At 39.9% G+C, this 12,482-nt stretch overlaps 2 protein-coding genes across 2 annotated transcripts; one reads left to right on the forward strand and one right to left on the reverse strand.

Annotated features, from left to right (window-relative positions):
• Positions 1–422: 422 nt before the first annotated feature.
• On the forward strand, positions 423–1,228 carry LOC134185985 (uncharacterized protein K02A2.6-like). Its single transcript, XM_062653918.1, has 2 exons — positions 423–861; positions 924–1,228. Exons 1-2 carry the CDS (start codon positions 423–425, stop codon positions 1,226–1,228), a joined length of 744 nt encoding a protein of 247 aa, XP_062509902.1.
• Positions 1,229–1,522: 294 nt separating this feature from the next.
• LOC134186075 (uncharacterized) lies at positions 1,523–9,733 on the reverse strand. The gene is made up of 28 exons (XM_062654018.1): positions 9,589–9,733; positions 9,359–9,532; positions 9,131–9,304; positions 8,892–9,065; positions 8,621–8,800; positions 8,332–8,565; positions 7,452–8,273; positions 7,198–7,392; positions 6,961–7,134; positions 6,723–6,896; positions 6,492–6,668; positions 6,254–6,427; positions 6,015–6,191; positions 5,778–5,951; positions 5,538–5,714; positions 5,305–5,478; positions 5,134–5,247; positions 4,059–5,074; positions 3,940–3,996; positions 3,761–3,882; positions 3,605–3,700; positions 3,406–3,515; positions 3,259–3,346; positions 3,105–3,198; positions 2,949–3,040; positions 2,805–2,888; positions 2,661–2,740; positions 1,523–1,557 (listed from the first exon to the last, which is right to left on the reverse strand). Exons 1-28 carry the CDS (start codon positions 9,731–9,733, stop codon positions 1,523–1,525), a joined length of 5,487 nt encoding a protein of 1,828 aa, XP_062510002.1.
• Positions 9,734–12,482: the final 2,749 nt, after the last annotated feature.

The raw sequence follows: 12,482 nt of genomic DNA on the forward strand, positions 1-12,482 counted from the left end.
AAACATCTTATTTCTCAGCATGCGCATGTGCAAAAAACAGCGACCTTCCAAACATGGCACCCTGAGTACATCGTCCACTCGATCAACGAATCCAACTTCCTGCAATACGTCACAAAGACTACAGTCGCCAGACACACGAAGAGTCTTGCCATTTCTCAAAACACGTGCCCCCTCGAACACAGATATGCCCAGGCCAACAGAAAATATATTTAAATATAAAAAATTCAGCGGCCCTCCAACCACGGGCGAGCAGGTTACCCCAATCAGACAATTTGTCGGTGCGGCCTAATGTAGGTATCACGGTGGATGAGCATAAGTTGAGGGAATTAGAAAAGCATTACCAGCTTCAAAAGATTGTCTACTGAGGATCAAGAAGGCAACTCATCAAGATTTAGATATGCAAGAGTTGATCAGGGTTGTCAATGCAGGATGGCCAAATTGTGTTACTCGGGTTGCTGCTTATGTGTTTCTTTTCTTGGAGACATAAGGATTTATTGACTGTGGTTGAGGGTTTAGTGTTGAGAGGACATCAGATAGTTATTCCCAAGTCTATGAGAAAAGAGATGCTTAAGCTGTCACATGATGGGCATTTGGGAATAGTAAAGACCAAAAAACAAGCACAACAGTCAGTGTGGTGGCCACACATGAACAGCCAGTTAGAGTTAACAGTTTCCAACTCTATGACAAGTGCAAGATTTGCAAGTGAGCAGAGGAAAGAGCTACTCTGCATTACTCCAATTCCACCTTCGGGAAAATTGGGTGCAAATTTATTCAAAGTAGAAGAGATGCATTTTCTAGTAGTTGCTGACTATTACTCGAGGTATCCGGAAGTTAAACAGCTCACTGGAACTAAATCAACGGGTATCGTATTGGCACTGAAGGGGATTCTTCCCGATTTGGGATTCCCAATGTGCTGGTCATAGATAATGGACTACAGTTTGTGAGTGATGACTTTAAGAACTTCAGAAGGACTTATCAGTTTATGCTTGTAACATCATCTCCTAGACATCCACAAGGAAATGGACAGGCAGAAAAGATTGTGGGGACTGCCAAAGCCCTGATTAAGAAGGTCTGGCAGGCAGGAGAAGATCCACACTTGGGATTGTTAGCATATAGAGCTACAGAACATGAAGCCACTGGAATGTCTCCTGGTCAATTGCTAATGGAGAGGAAGTTGCAAACAACCATGCCATCTATTGCTTGTCAATTGATTCCACATTGTGGATAAGTCTTCAGTAAGAGAAAAACGGTAGCAAAGCAAAGCAGGCGGCGGAATATAACAGAAGACACTGAGTGCGAGGAACTCGGGTGTTGGTGCATGATCAGATAGGCGGGAGTGGAATGTACCTGAGACAGAGAGATACAGCCAAGATCGCACAGCATGGTGACTGAATCAGGGGGTACTTTAAGATGCAATCATTAGATTAAACCCTGAATTGGTGGAGGAGCAGACAGATCATCAAGAAACTAATAGGAACCATCAACAGGCACCAGAAGAAGCTGCACAAAAATTAAACCTCAGTCAGGTCTGAAGAACATAGAGAAACCCGGTCAGGTCTGAACAACATAAAGAATTGCAAACACAATATGGACGATTAGTGAAAATTCCACAGTGGAGGAAGGACTCTATAATCTTCTTTAATTAAAGTATTATACATAGCGCATCAGCACATAACAACTGTGTTTAAATCAGTTCAAATCACTAAACTTTCACTAACTCAAATTCAACTTCTGTGATTCCGTATTACATTAACTTAATTCTATATTACATTTATTTCATATCTCAGTCAATCAGTTTGAACAGCCTTAGACATTATGTCTGACATACTGTTTCACTTTCACATTTACTACAATGTCAAAAACTGAAAAAAGTCTGTTTAATTGCAAAGTCAAGAAGACTGTTGTGCTGACATCTGTAAATGTGCCTTAGTATTGTTTAACACAGTACAAAAACATAAAGTTTCAAACAAATTCAGCAATCCAATTAGTTTCTCCATGCAAAGTTCTTGAAATCAGTGACAAAATGACAATCTACTTTCAAACAAATTCAGCAACCCAATTCATTTCTCCGTGCAAAGTTGTTGAAATCAGTAACAAAATGACATCATGATCAACTTATGGTACTCAACCAAGTATTATCCCACCCCATGGTTGGCTACCATCAAAGAAAAAGTTGGAATGTAGTGTTACTTGATAGACTGTAGAGGTGTTAATTGACGGAAGTCATGGATCAATTAACTCAAGCTCTAATGACCACCTGTCAACGCAAAAAAATTGGTTGGCAATTTTTGACACCACCTACCAAGCCATTGTGGTGATTCCTATCAACAAAGCTAATCTTCCCTTCAACAGGAAATGAACGAATTCTCTTCCGCTTAGCTGCTGCTTGGTTTAATTGTCAAAGGCATAGGCAAGTGAAGAATAATTAGCATTCCTACAGGCAGCACAACCCTAGAAAACAGTCACTCTAAATAGAGCCAATTAGCACTAATTAAATAGCAAAGGGGTGTGAAATCTTAAAGTCTAGGCCAAACTTGGGGATGGGAGTTTACTTGAGCCCTTAGACTATGCTCAGAAGAGTACACTAATTAAAGCCAACCGAACAACTACATTCATCATGCAAACAAAACTATTCAATACAAGAAAACATCTACACAAACCACTGGTGACACATATGAAGACACCATGCTCTCTAATTATTTGATGTAGACTTCTAGTTTGTGACATACCTACTGAAATTCTGTAACAAAAAGCAAAATATAATGACAAATAACACAGACGCATAAACCACAATAGTAACTTACACCACAATGAAAAAGCTGACATGGACACCATCAGACACTTCAAATTTAATGATTGTTTCTGTGGCTTCTGTCTTATCGATCTCCCTGCAGAGAAACACGTGAAAATGAAAACACACAACTTCTTACTTACTGTAATTTCAGTACCAGTTAAAATAGAACACATTGTTTAAAACATCAGTATAAACTTCAGTAGAGGCAGAACCTTCCAGCTCAATGACAGTACCATTTTGTTTTGTCTACAAACACATTCATTAAAATGTTATTTTTGACATAGAAACAACCTCATTATCGCAGTCACACCACAACTGTGATTGGTGATATTTCATCTGCAAGGTAGAGATGCTCTTCAGTACCTGCTTCAACAATAGTAACCCTACCCCATTGCATAGGATAACTGCATGACAACACCAATGAAATTACACTCATGATACACATCAACCAAAAAATTGTTTACTATTCATGGTCAGAGTCAGACACATTCAAACTGGCACCAGTAACACGCAGCAAGTCACTGCTACCTGCTATAAACCTTTGCCTATTTTCTAAAAAGTAGAAGGGGTTAGTTTCTCGAGCATAGTAAACTTCATCTCCAACAGTACACCTTTAATGTCAATAACAGGTGCATTGGCATTAAGACCAACATAGGTCACAGTAAATCCAACTGGTGAAGCAGAAATGCCATTCAAGTCTAGTACCTCAATCAACATCAATCTATAAGACATACATACGTTGATTAGACTAAAACGTATGTGTAAACTAGGCACAGAAACAATGTCTAAATTTTTCCTTCCTTACTATACCTTGGAATGTGATCTGCCTGCCCTTTGTTTTGGTAGGACAAAGCCAGTAAGACGTGAGTCAAATTAAGCTGTTCACCTGATTTTCGAATAATATCTCTTCATACAAATAACTTATAAACATGCATGGCCAAACAATGTCCAAAATATGTACCGTACAATCTCACTCGTGAATTCATTGTGTCATTTCTCTCCACTGCAGAAGTGAAAAGAGCATCCTTCTCCATAGCAGTAAGTCTACCTGCAGAAACTGCTCTGTCAAGAGATGACAAATAAGCAAGCTGAAACAGAAAGATAACAGACAAATCTACACAATTTTCACAATAGGATATCTATACTTTCTCTTCCCGAACATCAGCTGCCCATTCCAAAGTAAGTTTGATCCTCTCCCAATCCTGTTAATGCAATTTCACAGTACATTGTTTGATCACTACATAACATCTCAAAATCACATTACATCATTTCCATAATCACTTGCATCCAAGGTTTCATTATCAACAATAAATACAACCTCATCACCATAGAAGATGACAACGGATCTGTTCCTAGTTGAATTGTCAAACTTGTTCAAGTCAATGTCAAAATGTCTGCAACTAGTGGTATGCCAAGGTATTGTATCACAGAAAAATCCACTTTCGATGGCACACACAGATGAGCAGCCATCCCTATTTTCATTATTTCTATCATCACATGCTTCTGCTGGTAGTTCCAACACACCATTGCCACACTGAGGACAACGCAGAATCGCAGACGCCAAGGTAGAAGGCAGACTATTACAAAGACTTTCCTGACTCACTGCACCTGTTCCATTGCTTAACAAAGCTATGGTCAGTGCAGACTCGCTTCTGGATGAAGTACACAAATCAGTAACACTTTGTAGCTCCTGAATCACACCACCACCATCAGTAGCAGAATCAATCAACTGCAATGCCTGTTGCACAGTTTCTGCTTTAGCTTCTTCACTTTCACCAGTAAAACAGAGCACAAACCCTCTTCTCAACATCTCACCTCTCAATGAAGCCAAATTGCTATTGTCTTGCCCACAATCAGTCAGTAAAGACAATGTCTGCTTCACATTCTGATCACGATAAAATGCTGATGATTCCATCACATCAGCTATGCTATAAGCATCATCTACAGTAAACAGAGTGTCGCATAAGGCTTCTTTAATACAACTCTGCTGAGTGGCAAACAGCTGTCTTTCAAATGCTTGACATTCCCAAAACAAGGGTTCGTCTGGCTGATACCCACCATACACAGCGTCAAGTTCTTGTGCAGCAACTCTCACCAAACAATTCCATGTGCTACTTGCCCAATCTCTAGCTGGTCTGCTAGTACCCGGATTAGCAATAAACTTGCACAGTGGAAACATAAATTCTTCAATGTACGAAGTTCCACCACAAAAGAAACCCAAATTTGAAACTTTAACAAATGCATGGCAATCTTCCACAGCACATGAACCATCGACAGTAGCTGAAATGAGATCATCATCACAACAAAGTTCACTGTGGGATGTGCTCTGAAGTTCTTACGTGTTTCACACAGAATTCCGTGATATCCAGCAGAACAGAAACACCTGTAGCCATCAACTTCATCAATACATGTTGCTCCATTCTGACACGGAGATGAGATACATTCATTCACCTCTGAAAAACACAAATGAAGCATTGACAGCCAAAAGATCCATAGCTACGTATGATTACCAATGCACTGTGGCTGAGAGCCAGACCACTGGCCACTTTGCAAGCATGAGATGTTGCTATTGCCGATCAATTTATATCCAGCAAAACAACTAAATGTAACAGTCGAATCACAACGAGCTGATGCTCCATTTGTGATGCCATTCACATGATCAAACAATGGTGGACACATAATAACTGTAACATTATCAGTCTACAAACAATAACTATTACAATCAAAACATTTATTGACTCACGATTGCATGTTGGAGGTGAGTCGTTCCAAGACCCTGTCAATAGACACGTCACTGTTTGAGAGCCAATAAGTTCAAAACAATCTTTGCACTCAAACTTCTTCACAGATCCCAATGTTGTAGTGTTGCCAATAGTAGGCAAACTATTCTCCACAGGATCAAGATCGCCACAATCGACAACTGATAGCATAACCATTAACCATAAACCATTAACTTTAATTCCCACAGACATTAACTATTTACCTCTGCATACTGGCTGCTCATCAGACCAACTACCATTTGTCAGGCAGACTCTTTTGGCTGGACCTACAAGCTCATAACGACTTTTACAAACAAATTCTTCCACAACACCACAGCTTGTTTCATTCCTAGTCTTTATGCCGTTTTCTGGAATTGGCAAGTTTGGACAATGAATTACTAATACATAATGACATGTGTTTCAGATGGCAATGACTGATGTTAATTAACGACAGCACTAACAGTCACATGTGGGTTGGTCTGCACTCCACTGGCCATTATCAAGACAAGTAAGATTGCTATGTCCTTTCAACTCAAAGCATTGGTTACAGCCAAATAAAACTTCAGAAAAAACAACTGTCTCATTGCCCATCTTAATTAAGCCAACACTTGAAGATGATAGTTCTTCACAGAAAACCACTGCAATTAAACAATGACAACCATATCGACAGTCACATGAAAACTCCAACAATGCTACTAACAGTCACAAGTTGGCTGTTGCCCACTCCATGTTCTGTCTTCTAGACACGTTCGAATACTGGAGCCACTCAGTCTATACCCTGTATCACATTTAAATTCAACACTTGCTGAGCAAATTGTTTCGTCTCCCATTCTTTCTCCTGTCTGAATTTCTTCTAGTGGAGAGCAATAAATTACTAAACAGAACAACAGAAGTAGCATGCTTCAAGACAACAGCTGTGTACTAGTCTTTCTACACACTATTGCAAGAAGGTTCTGTACCACTCCAAGTACTATTAGCCTGGCATGTTCTTGTTGTTGATCCTTCCAGCTCATAACACGGGTTACACTCAAACATTACTTCAAAGCCCAATGTAGTGTTTGCAGTTCCTATCTTCCTGCCATTTCTAATGTCATCAAGATTGCCACAATCCACAGCTGAAAGATACAAGTTAAAGAAAACTTCAGTAGCGAGCACTGTATCAAACTTACCACTACAATGGACACTAGGTGAGCTCCACAATCCATTTGCCTGACATTTAGATATTGAGGAACCAGAAATTTCATATCCCTCATCACAAACAAATGTAAGAACATTAGAGAACACCGTTTTGTTTCCTATTATTCGGCCATTCTGCAGTTCAGGAAATTCGCCACAATCTCTTGCTGTAATACAATAACGATAGTTACATCCAGATTAGATACTCACAAAGAATGACAAACAACATACGATGGCATATGGTTTCATGTCCACTCCATGTGCCATCAGCTTGGCATGTACGATTAGATGATCCATTCAAAAAATAACCCAAACCACAGGAGAAAATGACTGTGGATTGATAAATTCGATTTTCACCATATCTTTTGCCATTAAGAGGATTAGGGAGTTCATCACATTCTACCACTACAATAAATATATCACAATTACTCCTGTCACCATTATTACGAAAGACGACCAGCTACTCACATTTGCATGTAGGTTGAGAACCACTCCATGAACCGTTTTCCAAACACACTCTCTCTGAAATTCCTGATAACTCATATCCCACATTACACGTAAATGATGTAATGGCAGGTTGGTGCACATCTCCCAGCACAGACACCACAGATGGTTGAATTACACTACCATTAATTGGACTTGGAAGAGAGCCACAACTAGCAACTATACAACAAAACAACAAACCATAAGTGAGAATTTCACATTGTTTTTGTTGTTCTCACATAAAATTTCAAGTTTGGTGCAATTCAACTGTAAGATTCTGCTATTCAACCATCTTCCTTCATCACATTGACTATGATTCAGACTTGTTACAAAAATAGGTCCACTCCTGACACCAAATTGCTTATTTTCAACTTGGACAACACTCAAACTATCTCTTTTCTGCTCCATGCAAGCAACTCCAGCAGCATCAGTTCCTCTAACACTAAAATAAGTGTAGTCTACACCAGACAAAGAAATAACACTTCCAGTCAATGGAGTCGGTGAGCTCCCGTGTGATGAAGTTCTACTGACAACTACTGACGTACAGCTAGTCTGGGGCCATTCAACAGCCGCAGCCCACCAGCCAAACTGAGTAATTTCCAACATCAATGTCTGCTTCATGACAACAGCTTTGCCTGAATTTTGCCATATTCCAGAACTCTCATTGTAAAACCAGACAGAAAGCTGATCACTAAAACGATCAACCACAAATGGAACGTACAACCACACTGAGCTCAGCAAATTGATGTTTAGAGAAGTAAGAGTAGGTCCAGCAGTCACATGAACTGCCACATAAGCATCCAGGTTCACCCGAGACAACTGATTCTTGTCGGTCACACCAATCAAGTGTGGTACACCATGCAAAGAAGCTGTGAGGTTGACAGAAGTGATTGTAAAATTCAGTTCACTTCTAACATCTACATCCAAAGAACCAAAAGGAACATAGAGTTTTATAAAACGAAAACCAAAATCAGGAAATGTGACATTGATGTCAGAACTAGACACGACACCAATAGATACAGTGTCTGCCTGTCGTTGCATATAAATTGGTAAATTGTTCACTGCCAACAAGAAAATTAGTACATACAACAAAATTTCAGTAAAATGTTAAGATCTGACCAGATAGATGATGAGTATAATATGAAGCACTACTGGGCAGATATCCATCAGCTTCTACACTAATAAGCAAGTATGTATTAGGTGGAACAACGATCAGCACAATGTTTTCTGTAGCACTGATGCGTTGATACAAAGTAACAGCCTCACTGTCTATAACTCGAATAGACACCACTGCCGGCATGACAGGCATATAGCTCCATGCCTCTAACAACTCTACACTCAATTTGGAGACACCTAAAGATAAACACTTAATATAGATGTAATAAGAAGACCGCATAAGTCAAGATACGTTGGCAAAATGGTGCAATTCCGCGCCATTGTCCTGATGTAACACAATCACGATATGCTGTCCCCAGCAACTCAAATCCATTTTCACATTCATACCAAACAGCAGAACCACAACGATAACTATCAGTTAGATGTAATATTGATCCATTACTAGGTACTTCAAGAGCAGGACAATGAACATCTAAAAGCCACCAAAAAATAAACAAATGCTATGATCTAATTAAACATGTATGTACAACATTATCAGTACACTGTACATTAATTAAACTAACATGTGCAATTGGGTTCCTCTCCACTCCATGTTCTATTAGGCAAGCAAGACAGTTGATTGTGTCCTTGAACCTCATGACACTCGTTACAGCGAAATCCAACTACAGCTCCACACACGGTGTCATTTGAATCTTTTTCGCCATTAATAGGTATTCTAAGAGCTGGACATGATTTCACTATAAAGCAAATCACACAAGATAAAATTAACAGTTATTCCCAACAATGACATAGGCAAACTAACGTGTGCAGTTAGGTTCTTTACTGCTCCATGTATTGTCAACAAGACAAGTTAGCACGCGGTGTCCTTCAAGCTCATAACACTCATCACAGCTAAATTCTACAGAACTGCCACATGACGTGTCATTTGAATTCTTGCTTCCATTAGCAGGTGCCACAAGTGCAGGACAAAACTTCACTATAAAGACACCTTGTTGCTACCACACTTAGGTATTCAAGCCAACAAACTAACGAGAGCAATTTGGTGCTTCACTGCTCCATGTTTGATTCGGCAAACAAGACGACTGATTGTATCCGACCAAGTCATAACATTCACGGCAGCTAAACATTACAGTAGTACCACATGAAGTGTCGCTAGAATCCTTCTGTCCATTAGATGGAGTAACAAGCTCAGTGCAAGATTTCACTATCAAAGCAATAACACATACCTTAGGTGCTCAACTAAAACAACAAAGGAAAAACCAACATGTGCAATTAGGTTCTGCACTGTCCCAAGTTTTATTGGGCAGGCATGACAGCTGGTTGCGTCCTTCCAGCATGTAGCACTCATGACAACTGAACTCCACACTAGTACCACATGACGTGTCACTCGAATTCGTTTCGCCATTGATAGGAGTTACAAGAATTGGACATGATTTTACTACAGTAGAAGAAATCATTTCAATTGTATTTGTTTTCAAAGTCTTGTGTACTAACAAGTGCAGTTAGGTTCTTCACCACTCCATGAATTATTTGGCAAACAGGAAAGATTGTAGTGACCTTCCAATGAGTAACATTCATCACATGTAAAGTCTACTGTTATACCACAGAAAGTAAAGTTAGACTCCTTCTTCCCATTCGTGGGTTCAGCAAGTGCACGACATGATTTTACTATAAAAACAACATTGCCTAAGTTCAAAGTATAAGCTCGCAAATCACGCATAGTGCAAATTGGCTAACATGAACAGTTGGGTTTTTCATCACTCCATAAATTGTTTAGTAAACATGTAAGTTTTAAAGTAAATATAAAGAACTCAAAATAGAATTAGAATGAATGTCTTTTTTTATTGTAGTTAGCGTAGTTTCTGTGTATTGTGTGCGTGTGTGTGCTACGTGTTGTAGTGACCCAAATTGAGCACTGTACTATAGACTTTACAAGCTGTGGTACGATGAAATCTATTATGTCATCATCGCCCTGTAGGTAGGGTAAGTAGGGTCTTTACCCTCAACTGGGTGCCCACCAACCCAACAGAAACTTCCCATCGACAAAACAAGTCTAATCTCACAGACATAGCCAAATAGACAGTGAGAAAGAATAAACAGATTCGTTTCATTATTGCTGTCGCCACACAGGATTGAATCCAGGCCATCATGGTCAGAGAACCAGAACTCTAACCATTAGGTTATGTGTCGTTATTCACCTCCAAAAGGGGCAAGTGGGGTCTTTACCCCATCTTGGCGGTCACCAACCCAGCAGGTGAGCCCAGCAAGGTACATGTTTCTGTGTAGTCCACACGGCGATCGATGACTAGCTAATTCAATATATTGTAGGCATTACGGTGACCACAAACTCAGTACAGCATGCCTAGTGGATATCAATGACCACCAGAAAAGCGTTGAACGCCATCGTCAACGGACCATTTGCCACACCACAGAAACTCCCCAACAACTGAAACTAGTCATAGTCTCATGGAAAAAGCTAGAGAAACACGAGAAAGAAAGACAGACAAGTTTCATAATTTACTGTCATCACTTATGTCATCATAACCCTCTAAGTAGGGTAAGTGGGGTCTTTACCCTCAACTGGGTGCCCACCAACCCGGCACGTAAGTCCCAGACAGATACATGTTTCCGTGCAATCCATATGGCGCTAGTAACTGGCTTATCAATATTGATTGCGTCCACTATGAGGATTTCACCAGCTTTGAACAGCATGTCCAGTAGATATCAATGACTAACAAGAAAGCACTAATCCTCATTGTCAGCGGTCCCCACGCCAGATCACAGAAACTCCTCATCAACGGAAACAACTCTAATCTCACAGACATAGCCAAATAGACAGTGAGAATGAACCAACAGACTCGTTTCATTATATTGCTGTCGCCACCCGGGATTAAACCCAGGCCATCGTGGTCAGAGAACCAGAACTCTAACCACTAGGCTTGTGTCGTTATGCCCCTCCATGATGAGCAAGTGGGGTCTTTACCCCCATCTGGGTGAACACCAACCTGGCAGGTGAACCCAGCAGGGTACATGTTTCTATGTAGTCCACACAGCGATCAATAACTAGCCAATTCGATAGATGACTCTTGTGCCACAAGTCAAGAACTGTTAATGTAGCAGAAGTCAAAAACTGCTCTACTAAATTTAGCTTGCACGTGCACACCACGTACTTAAAACAATTCGTGTTAGTAGTTAGCAGTTGAGTCATCAGATGTTTCTTTCATAGAATTAACAGATTCTCCTTTTGTTTGTGTTATTTGCAAACAAAAAGATTTGCACTGCGAACAATAAAGGCAAGTACTCAGACTTTGGACTATCTTGAGTCCAACAAAATTTATGTCGCTAACAACTTTAAAAAGGAGTGTAAAATGGACTTAGGATCAAATGAATGTGACAATTCACCCTTCCAAATTGATGAGAAACGTTATTCTTCTCTCTAGAAGTTAATTCGTGTGACAAGCTACTGTGCAAGATTTTTACAGAAGAGAAATTGGAGCGTTTTGAGAAAGAAGACACAAGAAACTATTTCTTCAAGATATGTATGCATTGATCAAACAAGTGTTCAGAAACCATTCAAGTTATGCTTCCGACCAAGTTCACAGTGTTTGTATGGCATGTATACTCTGGGAATACGCAGTTCAGAATAGAAGATATCTCAATGCGCTGAATGACATGAAAAAGGGAATAAAACAACCAACAACGACAACTTGTACTTCAGATAGACAAATAGGATCTGCTGAGATGTCATGGACGGTATTCACACGCAGATCTTTCCTTTAACGCAAAATTTTCCTAAAATAATTCCTCGTTCGGAATATTTACACATCTGGTAATCAAGGACGTTCATGAACAGATGCTTCACAGTGGAGTTTCTCATACATTACCACAAGTTACACAAGAGTACTGGATTCCCCAAGGTAAAAGAGAAACAAAAGGAGAATTGTCACGATGTACAATATGTTGACGATATGAGGGTCCACCATACGCTTTGCCACCGATGCCTTCCTTGCCGCGAGATCAAGTGTCCAAGTCTGAACCTTTTCAGAGTATTGGATTGGATTATCTGGGACCTATTTGGTAAAGGAAGAACACGAACGTGTAAAATTCTGGGTCTGTCTATTCACTTGTCTTGCAATTCGAGCAATCTGTCTCAA

This window comes from Corticium candelabrum, chromosome 1 (genome assembly GCF_963422355.1).
Source record: "Corticium candelabrum chromosome 1, ooCorCand1.1, whole genome shotgun sequence".
Lineage (NCBI taxonomy): Eukaryota > Metazoa > Porifera > Homoscleromorpha > Homosclerophorida > Plakinidae > Corticium > Corticium candelabrum.

What these genes read in the sequence shown, in the direction of transcription:
- LOC134185985 (XM_062653918.1), top strand. Translation starts at nt 423, where the DNA reads ATGCAGGATGGCCAAATTGTGTTACTCGGGTTGCTGCTTATGTGTTTC. An exon ending in CACTGGAACTAAATCAACGG is followed by an intron (nt 862 to 923) that starts GTATCGTATTGG and finishes TGCTGGTCATAG; the next exon opens with ATAATGGACTACAGTTTGTG.
- LOC134186075 (XM_062654018.1), bottom strand. Translation starts at nt 9,733, where the DNA reads ATGGCGAAACGAATTCGAGTGACACGTCATGTGGTACTAGTGTGGAGT. An exon ending in TGAAGCACCAAATTGCTCTC is followed by an intron (nt 9,305 to 9,358) that starts GTTAGTTTGTTG and finishes GTGTCTTTATAG; the next exon opens with TGAAGTTTTGTCCTGCACTT. An exon ending in TCTGACTCTGACCATGAATA is followed by an intron (nt 3,199 to 3,258) that starts GTAAACAATTTT and finishes GTTGTCATGCAG; the next exon opens with TTATCCTATGCAATGGGGTA.